General features: G+C 41.1%; 1 protein-coding gene across 2 annotated transcripts in view; it reads left to right on the top strand.

Annotated features, from left to right (window-relative positions):
- LOC142948359 (dolichyl-diphosphooligosaccharide--protein glycosyltransferase subunit TUSC3) overlaps positions 1-23,623 on the top strand; it is a 61,100-nt gene that overhangs the window by 20,613 nt on the left and 16,864 nt on the right. For both annotated transcript variants that reach the window (XM_076090345.1, XM_076090344.1), the window contains 5 exons: positions 3,858-4,027; positions 8,417-8,534; positions 11,996-12,136; positions 14,010-14,150; positions 14,782-14,871. In XM_076090345.1, coding sequence (XP_075946460.1) covers positions 3,861-4,027; positions 8,417-8,534; positions 11,996-12,136; positions 14,010-14,150; positions 14,782-14,871 — 657 coding nt within the window. In that variant the 5' untranslated portion in view covers positions 3,858-3,860. The remainder of the gene's footprint in view (positions 1-3,857; positions 4,028-8,416; positions 8,535-11,995; positions 12,137-14,009; positions 14,151-14,781; positions 14,872-23,623) is intronic.

Genomic DNA, 23,623 nt, shown 5'->3' with positions numbered 1-23,623 from the left:
TTCTCATCATCTCCTTCTCTCAGTTTAAGGATCCTCTGCCAGCGAGAATGTTTCTCTTAAAAAGTATTTTTCATTCGCTCAGCCTTTTATTCTTGATTTAGCGATCATATGCGGTTCTCAGTGACTTGCAAGAAATGTGGAAAGGACACGGAGTTCCTGAAAAGACGCCAACAGGAAAATAACATCATGAGAAAAGGGAATGCGAGGAAGGGAAAACAGAGATCTGCAGAGACCACAGTTCAGTGCTAATGATAGTCTGCTGCATACCCTATGACCTATAGTGTGTGCGTGTGTGTGTGTGTGTGTGTGTGTGTGTAGTTATGACATACATAGAGGGAGCAATGCAACAGAAAATCAGATGGATAAAGCAGGATATCTGCACACCATTTCTGCATCTTATTCTCACACACCTACACACACACACACACACACACACCCTAGATGTGATTCATAGTAGGGCCCTCTATGCTCAACGGGGTAGAGAATAAATGTTTTTAATGGTCCTAGGCTGTTTGGAGTGCTTATGTATTGTACATGTTTGTGTGTGTGGCTCACGTCAAGTAGGGAGCCATAACACTGTGTGGGAGTCACTTGAAGGTCTAACATAAGGTGTTTAAATAGCTCTGTGTATGCATTGCTCCTTAGGAGTGTTTTTAACATTTTTGTCTCATTACAGACAATAGTGATCAGTGTGAGCTCTCCAATAGTGGTCGTTAACTCAAACAAAGAGTGAGCTGTTATATGAGACGGCCTTTTATTTCCGTTTCCCTCTGTTTTAAGAAGTCAGATTTAAATTCAAAGTTTTCTTTTTGTTCTTTAATGTTTGCTGGTGATGCAAAATTCAACCTGTTTTTCGTGTTCATTCAGCACTAGATTAAAGGACTAATCAGATCGAGATGTAACACCTTACAGTAGTATGCAGTAAGTCATTCGTATCAATGGCACGAACCATTATTACACGTACTGTACTAACAGGGGCAATCAATGCACACTCTAATGCAGTTTGAGCTTAAGACATAGATAATATGTAGTATAATGCCAAATGATACTCCCATACTTGGGATAACTTTTTAAACAGCAATGGTATAATTGTACATTTTAAAACCCACCTCTCCTCAAATGACGAAGCCTTTACTTTAAAACATGCACTCCATAATAGAAAGTATTCTCTCTTTGCAGCTGATCTCCATCGATTACAAAGCCCTCACAAGTAGTACTCTTGTATGTTTCCAGCACCGTTGTTTGTGTGTGTGCGTGTGTGTGTGTGTGTGTGTGTGCGTGCGTGCGTGCGTGTGCATGTGTGTGTGTTCACAGAACATGAGTAAGGAAGTGCATCATTACTGCTGGTATGATTGGCATCCAGGACTGACAGCTCTCCTTTTGGGGCTGAAAGCACACGGGTAAAAGCTTGCTGGATAAATTAAAGGCAAAAAAAAGCAAAGCTGTACAAGAAGCACTTTGAACCTCCTCTGGACGTGTGCGTGTGTGTGTGTTGTATTCCCGGTGTGCTGTTTCTCTTAGTGCATCTCACCTCTCATTATACATGGCTCATTAACGCTGGAGTGTGTATTACATTGTTTGAATTGAACAAGCAGTACAGCAGAAACACGTTACATACTATTGTGTGTCTTTTTCTCTCTCTCTCTCTCTCTCTCTCTCTCTCTCTCTCCTTTATCTCTTCCACTTTTTGGTTTTTGTTTGTCTTTGTGGATCTTGTCTCCAGGCAGTTTACTTGAGAGATTTAGTCTTCAGCTGTGCTTCGTGTCTGAAGCCAAGCCTATTACCTAATGTTTGTGTGTGTGTGTGTGTGTGTGTGTGTGTGTGAGATAGAGAGAGAGAGAGAGAGAGATTTTGTGCCTGATTAGCAGTAGGAGTGAGACGCAGTTCTAAATAATTTAGCTACTGCCTACTTGAGCCAATACTAGCAAACTCCTGGGTGGAAAGAGGGATGGGAGGGAGTGTCTGTACATGGAGCGGCCTTGGACGCTGCCGCCATAATGCGTTAGTCCTCATACCCGATGTAAACTCATTGCAGACTGGAGATTTGAAAGAGTGCTGCCACAGAAAGCCTGTCAATCCTCTCTGCTGCGCAGCAAGAAATAATATGCTTTGACATTTAAACTCATTCATAAACCATTAGCTAATGAAATCACTAGTAAAGGCAGGTATTCATGCTTCATTCGTTCTGTTTGAGCCGGGGGGGCGTTGATACATCTTGTCTTTTCCAAGATAAACTGCCGTTCTGATTGGGTAGGAAAGCTGCTTAGAGCAGATCCATCAGACAAAAGTCAATTATACGATCTACTAATCCTAGGAGTAGAATTTATCAACCCAAAGCATGCAATTAATATCGGACTACAATGCTCTTTTAGTAAAAAAAACAAAATAGATGTAGCTCAGTCTAGTTCACAAAACGTTTTATGGTCAATTTGAAATATGCCTCCCGTACAGAGTTGCTGTACAGCGTGATCTGCAGAAGGAAAACAACAAGCGCTCTCAGTATTTCCTCAGTCATGAGTTCAGAGCTCAAGTCTGGCAAAGATGATGCTGGAAGGTACTAAGCGGTGTCCTGCTGAGAACTAACAGCGACACAATCACACAGCCCGTCTGAAGACACACACACACACAGCACCCCACCATATGAGTTTGCTCTTATAAGCATTTAAGCGTACGAATGTTACTCAAGCACCAGCTGCTGTATGCGGCGTGTTGTTGTTGTTGTTGTACCTTTAGCGCTGTGTTCCGACACTGACTCTGTTGTGACCTTTCAGCTAAGCCCAACTGGATTTAATCAGCAGCAGACTCCTAAAATTCACACACAAACACAGCCAAGAACTGTCCATACACACACACACACACACACACACACACACACACATACACACACCTAGACTGCTAAGTCAGGGCTCCTTCTTCTGTAAATAATGGTTAGGTTTGTTGTATTCCAGAGTCTTTGTTTGGATCCCATTAGTCCAAAAAAGGCCAGAAGTCAAACCTGTTAAAATGTGGATTCAGTAACACGTTGCTGTGTATCAGTGTTTGACTTTCAAAGCATTTAGCAGATACAGTACGGCTCCTGGCTGGTCGTTGGATGTTTTGAATGTCAGAATTTAGGAGACGTTGCCCGTTTTTAAACCAAGGTCAGCGGATGCTACCAATGGGTCATTTTATACGACTGTACCAGAATGTCTTTGCAGTTTCTTTATACAGGCTTGTTTCCTCTATGACAGGAGCGGTGGTGGAATAAGTATTGATATCTTTTACCAAAGTAAAAGAAGCAGTACCACAGTATATACTCTATTTCAAGTGAAAGTTCTGAATTCAAGTAACAGTACAAAAGTATTGGCATCAAAATCTACTTAAAGTATCAAAAGTAAAAGTATGTGTATATATATAATATATATATGTATATATTTTGTACTACTAATGCATTAATGTATAAGCATTATACATTATTATATAACATTTACACACTATTAAATATAAATCTTACAATGCATCCTATTTCATATGGTTTGTATGATTTGTCAGATAAATGTACTGGAGTAAAATGTATTATATGTACTTGCAGTTAAGTGTAAAGCAGTATACAATGAAGAATACTCATTGAAGTACAAGTAGCTCCAGAATGCACTGAAGTGCAGTGCTTGAGTAAATACACTTCCCATCCGGTTGCAGTTCTATTCTGCAACTGGATGGAAGTGTTTTTAACATTTTAAATAATTCAAACGCCTTTATTTTGAATCTGCTGTCGCTTAGCGTTGTTGGACGCACTGGGATAGGGTTTCTGTTTGAATCTGAAAACTCTAATGTGGATGAAACGTCCTCGCTGCCCTTTTCCTTGTCTGTGTGTTCAGAACATGCTGTCGGAGAAGGTTGACCAGATGATGGAGTGGTCCTCTCGGCGTTCGGTCGTCCGGATGAACGGGGACAAATTCCGTCGCTTCGTCAAGGCCCCACCCAGGAACTACTCTGTCATCGTCATGTTCACTGCCCTGCAGCCTCAAAGGCAGTGTTCTGTCTGCAGGTATGCACACGCACACACACACAGACACACACACACTCGAGGCCGCTGCACCTTGTTTAGGCCATGATCTGCATGGCTCCTCCTACCTTTACAGCCCCTAGAACTCATCTGATAATGTATGTACCCTTCTTCCACTTGCACATAGAGATTTATAAACCTTGGGGAAAGACAGAAAACAACATTACATAACAAAAACCTGTGGATCACGTTGACGTTTGGATCAAAGGGACTCCAGCTGGCTGTATTACCAAAGGGTATGAATAAATTCAACAGAACAAGGCCAACAAGACCAAAATCCCGACAGCAAACTTTAAATTTGATTTCTATTTACAAAACCAGACTTGAATCATGTTTGCAGCAGAAATGCAATGGGGCGGGGTCAGGGACTAGCCCAAAATGCTCATACAAGATTAGAGGTTTGATTTAATTTTTTAGTTTAAAGTTTAAATGAATTCCAATTTGAACCCAACAGCTTGAACTCCCTGACGATCCCAGTATTTCAGGACCATGGACAGCTCTGCACACAGCACTGGGCTCTGTCCATGGTCCTGAAAGCTACTTTGGAGTCGAGGTTTTCTGCGATCATCATGTCTCAAATACTGGATTCATGCTATTACGACACCGAAACCAAGACGACTGCAGCATGATGAGCAAGAGTAAACACAGGAGTACATCTATATTTTTTTTATTCAGATGTACTCATGTATTTATTGCAGACATTGTTGAATGTGCACACTACCTCATACACGGGTGAAAATGTACAGAGCCCCCTATTTGGATTACACACAGCATGCACACAGAGGAAACCAAAGTTGTTATTTTTGTAAAGCTTTTCTCAGGGTAATGTGAATTGCAGTCAGCGCTTTTATATTTTATGTTTCTGGCTCGCTGTGATTGTTTTTCATTGCATTTTTACTGTTGTTTTCCTAGTTGCACTCACATTTACGCCCTCGTTAAGTGCTTTGTTACTGTAAATGGACGGAGTTGCAACTAAAGGCGGCGGGTGGTCTGCAGATTTTTCTTGTATTATCCCACAAATCAGTTTCTCTATTATTATTATTATTACTTTGTATTATTACTTCGTAAACCCAGGTTTGAGTTGTTTATTCCTGAATCAAAAAATAGACTAATGTGGAAGCCAGGCTTGCCTAATGTTGCCTAATTGACGTTCATCACATTGGCATGCGTGGTATAAATCCTGCAGTCTGGTCTCGAGTAATGTATGACCCCCCCCCCGCTGTCTCTGTGTCCGGCTCTCTCTTTTTGTGCCTCCTCGCCAGCAACAGCCGAGGCCAGAAGCATTATGTCCTGAAGTCAGTCCGTCCATCCGTCCGCTCCATTCTCGTGAACGTGATATCTCAGCAACGCCATGCTTTTAAATTCAAATTTCCTTTCTTGGTACAATAATAATAATAATAATTACATACACGACGCACACACACACACGCATAACAAAAAACTATACTCCTTATTTATGTCAACCCACTCTCACTCTCCCTTATTCCTTTGTTTAATTCCTTTTCTATTTTCATCTGTCTGATTCTTCTTCTGTTTTTGTCCATCAGCTTATTTGTTTGTTTGTATGTCTGTTCTCTCTCTCTCTCTCTCTCTCTCTCTCTCTCTCTCTCTCTCTCTCTCTCTCTCTCTCTCTCTCTCGCTCTCTCTCTCTCTCTCTCTCTCTGTTTGTGTTTCTCTCTCTCTCTCTCTCTCTCTCTCTCTCTCTCTCTCTCTCTGTTTGTGTTTCTCTCTCTCTCTCTCTGTGTCTCTCTCTCTCTCTCTCTCTCTCTCTCTCTGTTTCTCTCTCTCTCTCTCTCTCTCTCTCTCTCTCTCTCTCTCTCTCTGTTTGTGTTTCTCTCTCTCTCTCTCTGTGTCTCTCTCTCTCTCTCTCTCTCTCTCTCTCTCTCTCTGTTTCTCTCTCTCTCTCTGTCTCTCTGTCTCTGAGAGGAAGAGATAGAGTACCGGATGGATGTTAGACGGTGACCTGAGTGTCTGCGTTAAGAGGACTTTCGGGCAGTGAAAAGACAGCTAATCACTGAGGTCCTCAGACCCACATCACTCTTCAGCTTTGTCCCAGTTCCATAGCGCATAGTTTTTCTAACTCGGCAATTTGTAAGCATATCGATGGCCAGTATTTTGACACAATGACACATGGCGTTGAAATGGTCACGTGACCACAAGGGGTGCAGAAAAAGACGTCAGCAGCAGAACAGAGAGGGGACTCACCCCTTATCTAAGAATATAACGAGTTTTATACTGGATAAAAACAGGCTTCTCTTTAACCGGAAGGTAGCTACTCTACATATGTCTTTACTTACTAGTTTATAGGTTCATTTTAGCAGGTTTCTGTGGGGCCAAAATGTGTTCACTAGTGTGATGCTGGATCATTGTTGCTTAGTAACTGCTCACGAGAAAACTAGAGTTACTGTAGCTTCATGGGATAGGAACCTATAGGTACAGTTTAGAGTTACTGTAGCTTTATGGGATAGGAACCTAGGTACAGTTTAGAGTTACTGTAGCTTTATGGGATAGGAACCTATAGGTACAGTTTAGAGTTACTGTAGCTTCATGGGATAGGAACCTAGGTACAGTTTAGAGTTACTGTAGCTTCATGGGATAGGAACCTATAGGTACAGTTTAGAGTTACTGTAGCTTCATGGGATAGGAACCTATAGGTACAGTTTAGAGTTACTGTAGCTTTATGGGATAGGAACCTAGGTACAGTTTAGAGTTACTGTAGCTTTATGGGATAGGAACCTATAGGTACAGTTTAGAGTTACTGTAGCTTCATGGGATAGGAACCTATAGGTACAGTTTAGAGTTACTGTAGCTTCATGGGATAGGAACCTAGGTACAGTTTAGAGTTACTGTAGCTTCATGGGGTAGGAACCTATAGGTACAGTTTAGAGTTACTGTAGCTTTATGGGATAGGAACCTAGGTACAGTTTAGGTGCCTTGGCTGTCTTTACCCGAGTGGGTTCTCTTTGTTTTTTTAAAAGGCAAGTAAAAAGAAGCACTCTTTACTTCTCCCTTTGCTTGTTTAATTATTCACTTTTTGGAAATATATATTTCACCGTAGCAGAGGAAGTGCATCATCCCCTGTATTCAGTGCTGATATATTTTGCCAGATGGTAATAAACATCTGCCCTGGTGTGACAGATAAGGAGACTTTGTTTTAGATAAATTGGTTGGTTGTCATGCTTACATTGATAAGATGGGACACAAATTAACAAACGGAAAACTTTTAACATCACATTGTCTTTTAGAGCGTTTTCCCATTCAACACAAACGCGATGATCAGTTCAAGTTTTGGATCCCATAGTGGAGACCGGTTGGGTTTAGGAAACACACTCTTAGAGCAAAAGTGAAATGTATTACTGATTTAAATGCAGATTAAGGATACAGGTAAGGGCCGTACGTATGTTGAGCTAATTTGCATGTATAAATGAAGTTTGAAAATGAATAGTATAATGTTTAAAGTTACACATCTTTTATGCCCTTTGAATAATCAGATAATGTTTTTACATCACTGCTGTAAAACATGATTGAAGTGTCTTATGCTGAAAGACGCAAACAACTTAACATCTTACATTCTCACAATATATATATATATATACATATATATTTATTTTTTTATTTTGCTTTATTAATTTATTCTTTTTTTCCATTATGATAACATTTCCTAATAAAAGGAAAAACCCCTGCAACCAAAAAAAAAGTCTTTCATCATTAGCACAGTTGTCAGAAGGTAAATAAACAACAAAGAAATAAATAACATGGACTCTTAGGACAGTTAAAACCATATCTCAGTGACACGTTGACAACTCCAGCAAATTGGTGTTCACAGATAAGATTGGGAAGAGAGATGAACCCCACTGTACTCACTGCTGGCCTGATTTTCAACTCCATCTCCGCTGACTTTTTGAGACGGTAGACACTTCAAAGAGACGTAACATTAGCCCCAAAGATAACAATGTAACACCGCCGCACATAACACATCTTGACAGACAATTTCCTAACTAATTAAAGCCAGCACACGAGGCAGTTGACGCAAGACACTGTCAATGTGAACTTTAGCAGATGGAAGGAGACATGTATCTAATGTCAGAGACGAGGGAAGGAGGGAGCTAATAGAAAAGGGAGACGGCCTCTTGGCATTTCCGTGTTTATCTTGTCATGTTGGAGGATAAGGGCGCGGACTGGACTGACTATGACTGGTAAAAGAAAATAACGCCTTCATTGGGCTGCGTTTGAACATAATAGAAATAAAATGACAAATGAGATTCGTGGAAGTGTACACTTTCTGTTTCTTACTCCTGTCATCTTTTCATGTTTCTTTGTTCCTCATTCCTGCTCTCTCTCTCTCTCTCTCTCTCTCTCTCTCTCTTAAAGGCAGGCGAACGAGGAGTACCAGGTCCTGGCAAACTCGTGGCGTTACTCATCTGCGTTTTCCAACAAGCTCTTCTTCACGGTAGTGGACTACGATGAGGGAGCGGATGTTTTCCAACAGGTAAGTCATTTATCACTTCCCAATGTATTTACCGAAAGCCACTGCAAGTTGAGACTTGTATCCTTCCTTTTTCACCCTCCATCCCCTCCTCGCCCCGCTCGCTTGCCCTCTTTTGTTCTGTAACGTTACGCCGGTCCCTCATCATCACCCACCCCATGGCTTAAATGAAACACGTTCACACAGCAGTGTGGCAGCCACTGAAAACACCACTGTCCCTTGTCGCTTGTTGTTTAAAATCTGCTGGCTTGTTATTTTTTTTTGTGTTTATCTGACGAAGCTACAAGACCGAGGAAATACATATTTGACACCAAAGGCTAATTACTGTGGGTAGAGGATTATTTTTATCATTGGATTTACCCGACTGCTGAGGTAATTTGCCAGCTGCAAACCGTATTAAAACTCCATATGTTGGATGAAGAAAAAATGAGAAGAGAAAACTCACTGAAATGTGGCGTCTCTCTCCTCCTTCACCAATCCCCCCCCTCCTTCGCACTGTGGTCCACTAGTGTCGGACAATGACAGTTTGCGGCCGACAGTTCCTTCCTTTTTTTATCTTCCCACAAACAAACAAGCATACAAGCAAAAAGGGAATTTAATGCTTAAAAGCGCATGCAAACAACTCAAAATATACACACCACTCGCAAGCAGAGGCTTTGTAGAGTAATGTGTGTTATATAGGGAGCTGCTTTCATTCCACGCACACAAGAAAATATCCCATCATGTTCTGTTCTGCTTTTTTTTTTACCTCGTCTTTTGACTTTTTTTAGTGCAAACACTAAAAAAGGCCCAGTAAACGGCATTTAATGGTTTGAAAGAATTGGTCCAAAATTTCAAATCTGGTTCATTTATTGTTATTCGCTTCTTATTTATTATATAGGTGTGTGGAAAGTTAGATTTCTATAGTCACACATACTTATTTTTGTAGTTTTATTCTACTTTACCATGAACTAGAACGTATTAATTGTAGTGGACTGTAGATGTGGTCCACTGTGAGGAAAATGATTGATGACTGAATTGAAACCCATCTACAATAATTATAATACACGACTGTTGCTTTAAACAGAGTTAAATATCCTGAGAAATCATTAAAGAAATCATTTTATTGTTTAACTTTTGATCCAGTGACACAGATTACAGACTCTGCTGTGCGGTGACGTTGATGGTCTACAGGAGATTTTGACACTTGTCAATCTGTGGATATACAATCATTTAGGTTGTGTTCTAGCTGTAAAACCAAAATGCAGACAACGGCTGGGCTCTCCCACAAAACCGAGGGACAAAGATAAAAAATAAATGCTTTTTGTAACTACCAAACTTTGTTCCTCAGTGTTTTTTTTTCTGGTGTGGCTTCTATGATATCAGAAATGTTAAGATACGTTAAAAGATCTTCAACACCAGCGAATGGCTGCTGTCTGCAAGCACTTTTTACCAAAATACAGGAAAAAAGATACCAAATACAGAGGTAAATTCCCAGTTGTCCCTTTTATCCTACACTCTATACTCTTAGAGCTTTAAATAGCTGTGCTCAGTTAGAAATAGCCTTGTTTTGCTTCTTTTCCTTTTATCTTGATTTATTTTAGACCAAGGAACCCAATGAAGGCAGCACTAACACATGGTACCACATGGTCCTTTAAACACATTTCTCTTTTTTCTTCCTACTTCAGAGTTTGCTGGCCATTTTTCCCTTTTATTGATTTAATTATTAAATCTTTCCCTCTGACTTTCCTGCAAAAAGGCTTTCTGCTTTTCACAATTCTGTCCACTTATGTTCTTGTCATGAGAAAAAAAAAAGAATAGGCTAGTGAAGTTTAATTACATTTCCAGCCTCTTTCTCTTTCCTCTTAGTGTTTCCATGTGTGTTGGCATGAATGCACACTTTTGTATTTTAATTCATGGACATATATGTGTATGTTTGTTTACATGTTCTCACATTTACATGCATATCCTTTTCTCTTCTCGTTTCCATCCTTTTCTCCTCCTCTCCATTTTGTCCCGGGTGTCCTGGGAACAACGAAGGAGTGAACGAGTTGACTTTATCATTGTTGATCGTTGCAGGGGTCCTGGGATTTGGAGTTAAACCGAATGGAAAGATGGAGGGAGGGAGAGTGGAAGGAAGAGAAAGTTCTACTAGTTGACTTTATCATTGTTGATCGTTGCAGGGAGTCCTGGGATTTGGAGTTAAACCGAATGGAAACATGGAGGGAGGGAGGGAGAGAGGAAGGAAGAGAAAGTTATACTAGTTGTCTTTATTTAGCTGGGTGTGTGAGTAGAGGAGGAAAAAACAGGTGACACAGTAATGCAATTCTACAGAAGAATATATTTTTGCAACTGAATTATTGGAGATATCCTCGCTATTCAATTATTAGCTGTGATAGCTAACACCCCCCCATTTACTGTCATGTAATTAGGTAAAAAACACAGAGAAGCATATGAAAAGATTGAAAAGCAATACTCTGATGAGGTTTGTTATGTCTTATGATCTTTGAGGGTTATTATTTGTCACCAATCTTCTGCCAAGCCTTTTTGATATCGAGTATTTGCAACATCGGGACCGAATACTTCTATTTTCCGACAAATACAGTTGCATAGCGCCACTATGTAGCCGGTCAGACATTGGTAGGGTGTTTTAAACAACTGAATAACTCTGCATGATAATACATCATTTGCATCACATTATAAGTTATAGATATTTGTGCATCCCTAATTTTTTGTTGTAGATCCCTACTTTGGGCATCACTCACGAACAAAGCTGTGTGTGTGTGTGTGTGTGTGTGTGTGTGTGTGTGTGTGTGTGTGTGTGTGTGTGTGTGTGTGTGTGTGTGTGTGTGTGTGTGTGTGTGTGTGTGTGTGTGTGTGTGTGTGTGTGTGTGTGTGTGTGTGTGTGTGTGTGTGTGTGTGTGTGTGTGTGTGTTGGGTCTAGGTCTGTAATGGCACACTGCTGGAATCCATACTGTGTCAACATTTATGTCACAACTGTGACGGACTATTTATTGGATTGTTAGCCGGCTGCTGAATGTTCTAGAAATGCAAATATGACTGTTAGGCCGGCAGCAAAAGAATTGCATCATTCCAAGCGCAAAGTAATACATACATAGAAACAGCTGTTTAATGCGCTAATCGGAATGTAAACAAATAATCTAAATGAAATTCTTACATACTGGCACTACTTATATAGATAAATAGCAAGTTCAGAAAATAACAGGCATTCTTAACTGAAAGACATGTTCTGCCATTCACCCTCTTATATTTAACAAAGCAGGTCATATTTGGAGTAAATCAAAGAAAGTTAATTATAAAAAAGGGCCTCAGCCAAGGAGTCATTACCAAAAGAGGGTGAAAACCTTGAGCCATACGATGATAATCAGTCTCGAGGTGAACCTGCGATACTAGCTAAGATATGATGAGCGATGATGTGCTGCTTTCAGAGATAACATTAACCTCGTTTCCCTCTTTCCCTCTAGTTGAACATGAACAGTGCTCCAACCTTCATGCATTTCCCGGCGAAGGGAAAGCCCAAGAGGGCCGATACGTTTGACCTGCAAAGGATTGGCTTTGCTTCCGAGCAGCTGGCCAAGTGGATTGCAGACCGCACAGATGTTCAGGTACCACGCACACATTCACGCAGGCATCATTTGCAAGAAACGGGCACTCATTTGCCAAAACATGCACGGTTGGTACACACAACCCCAATATAGTTCATGTATGCATATTGTTTGGAGCTATTGTCGGATCTCAACATTTTTTCTCCAAAGAATAACAAGGTTGAATATCAACCATGGCCCGATGGCCACTCAAGTTACTCTGTGGCTGCAGAGTATCCCCTGTAGGTGGCCCCCTTTATTGGGAAAGAGTCTCCATATCTGTCTGTTGGGCTGTGTGTAGGTGTATAATCAATATGTACTGTATGTATGTCTAGATGTATCTGGGCATGTATATTCATCTGCATCCATTATAGAGACGAAAAGTGACTTAATGTGTGTGCTGTCATATTATTGTTACAGCTTACTGACCAGTCCTCATACATGCAGTGTTTTGCTTTATTACTTTTATTCACTGCTGTATCGCTAATCGTCTATATTTCTTCGGCTCAAATAATACAAAGAATTTGAAAAACCCATCCCCAGGGTTTCCACTAGTGTACGTCAATCCTGGCAACTCGCCGGGCCTCAGTTGACTCCGACGCCGGGCCTAAGTATCAGGGATTTAAAAAAATATATATGTTTATTTTAAACTAAAATGCTTTATACAAGTAGCAAACTTATTCAAGGAATAACTATATTCAATAGGTAAGCTCTAAAAGGGAAATTCAACAAATTAAGAAAATTCCAGTGTTGTGTTTTCTTGTGCAATAGTGCATTCTGCATAAATAGGTACACTGCTTATACAAATCAGTTATAATATTGATCCTTGACAGTTCCCCTGACTGTCAAGGATCAATATTTAAATAAATAAATAAATTAAAGTTAAAATAATACAAATAGATAAAGTCTGTTGCACCTCAAATGGACTGCATCAGATTCTGCTCGTAGGGGGTTAGAGACCCGCCTTTTAAGGTGGTCTTGGCAGGGTTGGGTAGTCCATAACACCGTGTGATGGACAGCTTTCATACAGCCCTTGATTAAAGGTAACTCCACCAAGTTTAAACATCAAAGTATGTTTACAGGCCTTGGGGAGTGCTGCTGCAATGCTAAATCTTTGGGAGTACTGTTTTTAAAAAAAACTCTCCAAACGGGCAAACCCATTAGTGCTTTTCTCTCTCTATGTGTGTGTGTGTGTGTGTGTGTGTGTGTGTGTGTGTGCCAAACAGGAAGGTCTGAAGGCATCCTTGGTCTTAGTGAGGGCAGATGCAATGTTGAGCATGTCATAGGAACTGTGTATCACAGGAGGGCGTTAGATGCTTAAGTTGCTGCCACCTGAGGGTATTTTTTCTACTTGTGTGCGACTTTTGGAGACACCCCGGCCACTGCTAGAGTCAGAGATGACGGGGAAACATTGGAGATGCATCTTTACGTGTCTCACGGTCTCGTATGTTCTCATACACACATACTAAGTCTCAGGCTAAGGCTGCTGACTCGTACAGTATGTATGTGAAGTTTTTATTCTATAACACTTGGCAGCAGCAGATGGTACACACATTTTCATCGCTGACACAATCGGTGTTGGTGACACACATGTGTTCTGTCTATCCGACCATTTTACTCTTGCATTAATTTGTCAGTGTACTTTTACTATCATTATTTTATAACTTCTTAAAATGTTCTTTCCTTTCATTTTCATTTTTTATTGATATATATATATATATATCTCTATCCTAAACAGCATGAAAACATGAATGAAGGACGTTTATTCAAAAATCTCCGCTGCATTGAGATAATCAAATATAAGTATAGATTTATACAATCTGACAGTGATATATACAGTGACTGAAGGAATGTAAAATTGATTTGCTCCTCATCTCTCTCTCCGTTCCTCCAGATCCGTGTCTTCCGTCCTCCTAATTATTCAGGCACGATCGCTTTGGCTCTGCTGGTGTCACTGGTTGGAGGTCTGTTGTATCTGAGGAGGAACAACTTGGAATTCATATACAACAAGACTGGATGGGCTATGGCTGCACTGGTATGATGCACAAATACACACACACACGCACAAACACAATGGGTTTCAGGTGGGAACCTTTTAATCCCACTGTGAGAAGTTAAATACTGTATATGCTCTGCTAAAAATATCCACCTTTATAAGACAGGGACATACTGTAAGTTTAGTGAAACCAATTGAGTGGAGTAATCTCACCTCATTGCACTTATTGTTTTCTTATTAGTTTAAACTTATTGCATTCGTTTGTTTCTGCACTGTCCACTGCACCGCTCTGGTTTATGCTCTTAGATGCTTGTTTGAAGAGAGGAGATGCACTTATGACTTCTGGTGACGAGTAGTTCTCTCGAAAACCGATGTTGAATACACTTATTGTAAGTCGCTTTGGATAAAAGCGTCTGCTAAATGACTGTAATGTAATATCATTTTCTGCCTGTTCTAACAACACTTACATTTTCATGTCCCAGTCATACGTTGAGAAGAATGAATTTTACAAATTCAGTTAAAAATCAGGATGATGTTACAAGCTTTTCCACGCTTAATTCTCACACTCTCCTGTCTGTCTTTGTTGTCTCTCTTTCTTTCCTTCTTTCTCTCTCTCTCTCTCTCTCTCTCTCTCTCTCTCTCTCTCTCTCTCTCTCTCTCCCCGTGATAGTGTGTAGTTTTTGCGATGACATCCGGCCAGATGTGGAATCACATCAGAGGTCCTCCCTACGCCCACAAAAATCCCCAGAATGGACAAGTGGTATGAGTCGCATCCTTCTATCACTTTATTTTCTCTCATTCCTTCTTTCTGTCCTCCCATCTTTGTTGCCCTCTCCCCTCCCTTTCTTTCCTTGTTCCTTGGTTGCTGAGTTCCTTTCTTCTTTCTTGCGTTCTATCATTATTTTTTCTTCTTTACAATTGCTTTGTGTGTTTTCAGCAAAAACATCATTGAAAGGGTTAACATTGATCTGTTTTACAGTGTGGTGAGTGAGGCTGTATGAGATCAACCGTAGGAATATCTGTAAGGCTGTAAGACACACACACTGGACCAGTGTGTTACTGGACAGCTGGGAGCAGTCATTGTGTGTTAATATCACCTTATAGACATGTCAGAGTCATCTTGAAACCAAGCAGAGAGAGGGAGAGAGAGAGGGAGAGGGGGGCAGATACAGTTTTTTTCGGTCTTTCACTCTTTTTCTCCTTCTTTCTTCTTGCCTTTCTTTCTCTCTGTCTTTCTCTCTGCTGGTCATTTAGGTTTGCTCGCTCACGTGTGAAATTGAAACAACAATATGAGAAAAACTGAGAAAAAGAGGGAAGGGGATGGGACGAGTGAGAGAGGGATAGAGGAGATAGAGGTATAGAGTGAAGGTTTGCCATAAAGATAACGTGGTTATGTGTCTCCAATATTATGTCGTCTAAAATGCGACGTGTGCATTTGCACACACACACACACACACACACTCAAACAAACCCTTCCACAGTGAGTGATGCGTGGGTCGTAGGAAAAGTCAACTCCGCTCCTGCAGAGACCGAAAAGGATTGGTATTCCCTGTAGCCAGCACACATACACAAACACACAACAGAGTCAAAAGAAAAGCATCACAACCCTCCCCCTTGCCCCTTCTCCCATCCTCTATTCCATACGGCATGTTCCCCCTCTCTTGTTCTGTGTACAGGGCACTCTATTTTTCAGGCTCTGTTGGCTCTCTGTCATTTTTCAGTCTGTTTGACAACAAATAGGTTACACCCTCATCCCTTGTAGCTCCCAGCCTTCACCCCATCTCTCTCATCCCCTGTTATTTCCCTCTCTCTCTCCACTCCCCTCTCTTTGCCGCCTCTTTGCTTCTGAACCACTTTTATTCTGCCAGGAGGACCATCTACAGGCGGAGATGCTGATGTTGCTGGAGATAGAAATTCGGACTACTTACATCCTAATTGATTTTAAAAAGAGGCATCATTTTTTGTTGTCTTTGACTGTCGTCACGTCATACAAATACACAAAGAAGACCTATCACACTCTTCACACTACATCTGAGAAAGTCCTGCATCTTCCTTCTTCAATCTGCTCACCAGTTTCCTTCCCACTGCTTCCCCTTCTTTACTATGCCCTCCCTTCTTCCACTCGCTTTCACACCTCTGTCTGTCTTCATTCCATGTTATAGTCTTCATAAGAATGAAGTGCAGTCAGCTGCTTTCCTTCCCGCATGCCGCCTCTCTTCTTCTTGGCTTAGTATGAGCTGAGCAGAGCGATGAGAGCACCATTAAAGCTTTTGACACAGTGAAGTGTCGAAACAGCATTTTAGATAAAGACAGAGAATGAATCCCCTAACTGTGGGGAGCAATACCCATAGGCATCTGATTCAAATGCAAAGGTAAGCAGGTCATAAAAGATGTATTACTGAGCATGCAGAAAACAAATGACACCAGTTAGGAGTAGACAGGATGAAGAGCTGGCGGAGGGGCCATTGTATGCTCTGTTACAGTTGTACACTACTAGTCTACCCAGAAAGTTAAGGTTTTATAGTTTGGGATTTTAGCAAACCGCAAAAGACGTTTCTCAAATATATGAAAAGAGTCCGTCCAAAGTATATTATTTAAGACAATTCTGCTTTATCCGTGTGAAAGACACTGCATGCTAAAGTCTTAATGAAATCTTAGTGGCTTGCCTCAAACATACCCTGAGCCACTTTCAAGTACCTTCCAGGAATCCTATTACTGATGTCATTGCTTATTTGAATATTTTAACTCTATTTACGTGTCTCGCTTTTAGAAGATATGTCACTTAGGTGTGGATCCAGGCTCATTATGCTAATAAACAGCAGACACTTTAGCTTTTTCCATTTGCAGAACAGACAGCAAAGCTTAACCCCTAAAAACCTGGGAAATATTATGGTTTAATGACTACTATTAGCAATGATATCAACAATACAAGACGTTGTCGGGCTGTCTTGGCTGACGCGTCTCTTCAGTGTCGCGTGGAGGTCTGCTACAGTGCCCGTGGAGTGGCAGACCGGGGTGTTGGTTCCTCATTTTAAAACGATCGGGGTATCACACGGCTCAGCCTCCCCGGGAAAGTTTATTCCACGGTGCTGAAAAGGAGGTTCCGACCGATTGTCGAACCTCAGATACAGGAGGAGCGACGTGTATTCCGTCCTGGCCGTGGAACAGTGGACCAGCTCTTTACCCTCGCAAGTCTGTTGGATGGGTCATGGGAGTTTGCCCGTCCAGTCTACATGTGTTTTGTGGACTTGGAGACCTTGGGTACCTGGGTTGTTGCTGCCGGCCATACTGTCCTTGTATGAGAGCTGTGTCCGGATACTCGGCACAAAGACGAGCACATTTTCAGTGCGTGTTGGCCTCCGCCAGGGTTGTCCCTTGTCTCGAAGTCGAGCCGCTGCTCCTCCGTGTCGAAAGGAGCCAGCTGAGGTGGTTCAGGCATCTGATCAGAATGCCTCCTGGACGCCTCCCTTGAGAGGTTTTCCAATTATGTCCAACTAGTAAGACCCGGAACATGCTGGAGAGATCACATATCTCGTCTGGCCTGGGAACACCTCGGGGTTCCCCAGGAGGAGCTGGAAAGCGCTGCTGGGAAGAGGGGCGTCCGGAACACCCTCCCAAGCCTGCTGCCCCCGGATAAGCGGAAGCTAATGAACGGAACTTATTTTTAAATTAATATTACATTAAACTGAGAGAGATGCATATTACATTTTAAATGTGTGCATATTTTAAGATCATACAAACTCTTCTCACAATTGTTTGTAAGACGTATCCTCCCATATGCTTTATTTGGTACACTTGTACAGTCTAAAAGCAATCCAATACCATTCATACATTTCAAAAAATGTCACAAAAAATGGACATTATGAGTTTATAAAGATAGATGTTATTGCAAAGCTGTCGTATTGGATTGCATTAGATTGTACTGGTGTACATAACTAGACCACTGAGTGTATGTGAACCTATTATGGGAAATTATAGTATGCAAACCCATTGAGGGCTGGCTTTATTATGCTATAACTTCCTGTTAAGCCCCCTACAGGCCCGTCCTCCCAGGCCTTATAGCCTAACCTTAATCATTCCTCTTCAGCAGCAGTAGCCTCATTGATAACACCAGTGACTTACATGCTTTAACCCAACCACATTTTCTTCATCTTGAAGGGCAGGTTTCTATTTTGCAGCCACTCAACCAAAGTAGCTGCAGAGATGGCCTCTTTAGATATTTGTGTAAATGGCCGTCATATCTGTCTTGTGTCCTCCCTTCCTTCACACCTTTTTTTCCACCTTCGTCCTCCCTCCTATGCTTTAAATCCTTCTTTTTCCCTCTCCGCCCTTCAACAGTGAATAGCTTGAACTGGGCAGATGATATTGAATAGATACCAGCCTTATCTTTGCTGTTCTACTTCCATCCTCTTTTCGTGTTACTTCCTCTCACCTCGCTCTCTAATCTCCCACTCTCCTCCTCTCTCTCTCTTTCTCCCCTTCTCTCCCCAGACACTGTAATTCCTTTAAAATGATGAGCGAGCGAGGCCAGGTAGACTATATTGAAAGGATTTGTCAACTGATGAATGGCACGACGAAGCAGATGAAATTGTAGTGAGCGTCTCACTGTGCAGCCAAGAAAATACTGCTAGCTCATTTTTGCTCAAACACTTCCACACACACACAAAAAATGGGACATAGATACAGTTGTGCTTTGACAAAATGCGTGTGCTCGTACACATACGCACATGGGCCAAGCCTACATACACGCTAACTACATACATGCGCACACAATTAAGCCAAACTCCTACATATGGCTAACCCACTCAAAATACTACAAACACAGTCATGTACACAACAAATCAAACAATTCAAAGTCACACACACGGCTGAAAAGCTTTTGAGCCGCGTCAGAAGGGAGAGGAGGTTTAAGGAAAAAAAAGAAAGTCAGGGGAAGAAAGTAAAGGTTAGGAGTTTTCTCATGATAAAAGTTTTAATATAAACAAACTGTCTCAGCCTAAAAGGAAGCAAATGGTACTTTTTACATTTTAAAGCATTTCCGCCAGTGTTTCCTTTTTAGTTTTTTACTATGACCAACCACTTACTTATTTCCACACTATTGACTGATGACATTATCATATTTCCAGCTGATTTCACATGACTGGTTGATGGCTTTTGGCGGCTGTTGGCAGCAGCCCTCTCTACATTATTGCTAATCTTTCAGATTTAAAAAAAACAGCTGTCACTTTTATTGGCTCTCTGCAAATATTTGACTTTTGGCTTGCAGAGGGCATCATTGTGTGGTCGATGCTGGTCAGTGTGAGTGCTGCCTTAGATTTTGCTTTACCTGCACATCTCTCTGTGTGTGTGTGTGTGTGTGTGTGTGTGTGTGTGTGTGTGTGTGCGTGTGTGAGAGAGTGTGTCTGTCTGTGTGTCTGTGTGTGTGTGTGTGTATGGGTTTGATTGAGTCAGACAATGCTTGTGTGTTTATCTGGGTGTTTTTTTGAGCCGGTATGGAGAGAATTGAACAGTGTAGTGAAGCAGAGAAATAAATGGTCCTTTAGGCTGGATATTTCTTTAGACTAGTAGACATTGACCTCTCCGTCTCTCCACAAATGCACACAGCCTCACATGAAATGATTGGAACCATTGATTTTATCAGAAAACTGTAATTAACAATGGTATAACCATTTATACAAACCCTATAATAAAGAAATATGTCCTGGGCAAGCAGCCTGTTGGTTTGCAAGCTGGTTATCTCGGTCACTAATGGGACGGCATGTTCACAGACTTTATTTTAAGGACGTATTTGTACCATTGACTCCTGTCTCATGGCTGTATACAAACCATTCCTCTTTTGTGGAGCAGTTCTTACTCCAGAGCAGGTTTCAAAGACTGCTTGCCATTGGTCAACAGCACAAATTCCTTGGTCAAAGTTGACCGTGATGATTCATAACGGAGCAGCAGCAGCTCATGAATGTATTTTCGGCCCTAAACCATCCAGTGCTTTAAAAACTAACACTAGTATTTCAAAATCAATTATTTGACACACTGGAAGCCAGTGTAAAGATCCAAGAATTAGAGTGGTGTGATCCACGCTCCTGGTCAGCAGAGTCAGCTGCTGCTGTCTAAACAAGTTCAAGTCCTCCAGAGACTGAAGCCCTTTGATTCTATCTGCTGAAAGCAGTGGTTACAATTCATTCAAATAACAAAATGTGTATATCTATGTGTATTCTTCCCGTCAAATAAGTTGTACATTGAAAAGCACACATTTTTATCATGAAATCGTGCAAAATGTCCAACCTTAACATCCCTTGAAAACCTTTCTGAAATTTGTCAATCCTTTGCAACCAAAAGTCTAACTGAAGGAATTCCTGCCAAATCCAACGATGGATTTGTTTAATGCACCAAGCTGGTGGCTGTCGTCACCTGGTGATGTCGTTACCTACGTACATCTGTGTGTTGTTTGCATAACTATGGGAAGATTCACTTTACCCTCAAGAGCGAATCCACTGCTGTTCCACTGAAATGTTTTTGTTTTTCTTTCAAAGGAAAGAAAAACAGGTTTTAAATGCTTTTAATTGACTCTTGGGTAATTACACTGAACTCTCCATGGACTGTGCAAACATTGAACTGCATAAACAGTGAGTATATAATGAGATTTTAAAGCATCACCTGAATCCCTGAAATAGACTACCATATTTGTTTAGATGAAGGGTTCAGTGAGAACCTGCCCATAGTCCCTCTGCTGTACCGGATGAATCCCCCCCCCCCCCCCCCATATGCTCTCCAGTCTGGTTAGTTAGACATTTAATCGTTGGTGTGTTGCAGCTCTTTTCTCTTTTCACTAAGACATATTGAACTTCTAACATCGAGAACTAGCCATCAATCATAAATAATGAATTTCCTTTTCGTCCACTCTAAAATGATCTACAAATCCTTTTTTCAACATTTTCTGTCGACTCGTGACTGGATATCATCACTCGTATCATGCATCAGTTTTAGTGTTGTGTGTAATTTACAGGTCTGATTCAAACTAGCAAACAGTCATTCTCTCCTTTGGTTTTCACTTTCTCTTTCTCTCATTCTACATCGTAGGTATTTAGCCGGCACTGTTACCCAAATTCCCTTTCACGGTTCACTTCCTAGATCGCCCATCATTGTAACCAACACACACACAGTCGTACCTATCCTCTGTTTGTATAAATGACGCACATGTCTCCACTCCATCTCTCTTCCTCTCTGTTACGTACTCTTTCTCCTCTCTGCTCTTTCTGCTTTGTTGACTTTTCATTTATCCCTCTTCCTGTCTGAGTGCCTCCTGACCTTTCACCAAACAAAACACACACACACACACACACACAGGATACAGGATGGAAAAGGATGAATATAGCTATTTATAAAGGTTATCTGCCCCACAGCTATTAACAGCTAACACTACAGCAGTCTGTTTTTAGCGATAGTATGGTCAAGAGAAGAAGGGACAAGGTATGCTCATTGCTCATATACTTTGTGTTATCAGCATCAACATAACTCGCCAACAATGCCAACTATTACATTTTTATTGGTACTTAACGTTCTTGTCACGTATGTTTTCCGTGACATGTAGCACACTAGGTTGTGACTCATTGAGGGAATCATTGACGGCCACTTGTGAAAGCCTGTTCTCAACCTCATTTGAATACAATAATAAACATGTGGGATGCCTATGGCCCTCCTCTGTGTATGCATGCGTATATGTAAATTAATATTACACGCCTGCATTGGTGCAGACACCTAATTTGCTTCAAAGTCTGACAAATGGGCTGTCTCATGCAGGTCTTATATAAACGAGGCTTTTTAATGTCAATGTATTCAAATGAATCCATGAACACAGACACGCTCACATCTGTGTTCTTGTATTAGAAATAATGTAAACACTTATATTCCCGAGATCTTGATCTGAGAGCATACTAATGAAACAAATACTATAGTAAATTATCCCCGGGGGAGGTAAAGGTCTCGACATATTTTAGATTTCTAACGTTGATATTTAGATTTTTGACTGAGCTAACCTCTTACCATTTGTTTTCTTGAGACCCTCTGGAGGAATAATCTCATGACTAAGTTTACATTTTGCATAGACCTTTTCTTTAAGTTATTCAGTGCCTTCAGCGTATTATACCCCAGGATGTGGTAAATAAAAAGCTGGATGGAATAGTAATTGTTTTCACAATTGCCTTGGACAACCTGCATTAAACATGCTTTTAAGGACATTAATGATTTTCCCCTGGAATGCAGTGTGTTTATACTGTGATTTATGTTGGAAATTCATAGCATAATAATTAATGGTAGCCTTAATAAGTGGTCAAATGTATAAATGACCATTACATCACACATTTCTTTTATTTACCAGTTGGTCAGATTCTTTCGCGTATACGAAAGATTCCCTGTTTTTTAACGACCAAAAGACTTGATGTTTTCAGCTCATTCACAGAGATGGGTCTCTTTAAAAACACTAATCCATCAGATTAATTGGACCGGTAGCAGATTAAAGTTGTACCCGACAGCTCCACAGCATGAACCTGCCTGAATTTATGAAGGTGAGCCGTAGTGAGGCTATTTAAAATTGGAAAGAAAGAAGTATATGTCAGCATGCTGTGATTTAAAACTACATCACAAATGGCGACATGTAACAGCATTTAATAGTAGTGAGAGTGTCAAAGACAGACAAAATACTTTTGCTGGGGACTGAGGAAGCATTTTGCCCACTGGCAACTTTAGTAAACTGTGTTACACTGTACGAACACACAACAAACACTTTCCCGAAAGGCAACAAGTCCCAATAGGCTATAAATTAATAAACATCTTTTATGCTATGAAATTGAAGATCCAAAATACGGTTTGCGTTTTCCTCCTTCCATCTGGATGATGATGCCGTCAAATGTGCATTAGCATGTTCAATGCGCTTCCAGTCACCCTACAATGGTGGATTCTACACACAACTCTCTCTCTGTTGCTGTTTGTAGCTGACTGGGAGCCAGCAGGCGGGTCTTCCTGCTCTGGCCTTTCAGTCGCACCTGCAATAGTGTAACTGACTCGCAATCACCGTGTTTGACCCTTTATATTACATTACAGTCATTTAGCAGACGCTTTTATCCAAAGCGACTCACAATTCAGATTCTATCACACCGTAGGCACAGCTACGCGAGCAATTTTGGGGTTAAGTGTCTTGCTCAAGGACACATCGACATGCGACAAGCGGAGCCCGAGCTGGGGATCGAACCGCCGACCCTCTGATTGAAGGACGGCCCTGCTCTCTCCACAGTTAGCCACAGTTCTATACTTTGACACTTTAACGGCTGTTTAAGGCAAACACAGCTGTTTTGTAGTTGTACATCAGTAAAGGTTCTCTTTTGATTCTCCAAATAAACCTCATTTGTCTCAGTCCATTGCAATTCAAATACATATAAAATAGATCGTTTGTGGCTTAATGTCCGGCTGTGTTCAGCACCAAAGCACATTTTAAAGCCAGCATGGGCTCATTCACAAGT

The sequence above is a fragment of the Anarhichas minor genome, unplaced genomic scaffold (genome assembly GCF_050575085.1).
Source record: "Anarhichas minor isolate MPS153535 unplaced genomic scaffold, ASM5057508v1 ptg000012l, whole genome shotgun sequence".
Classification (NCBI taxonomy): domain Eukaryota; kingdom Metazoa; phylum Chordata; class Actinopteri; order Perciformes; family Anarhichadidae; genus Anarhichas; species Anarhichas minor.
This window is presented reverse-complemented; position numbering and strand designations above follow the sequence as displayed.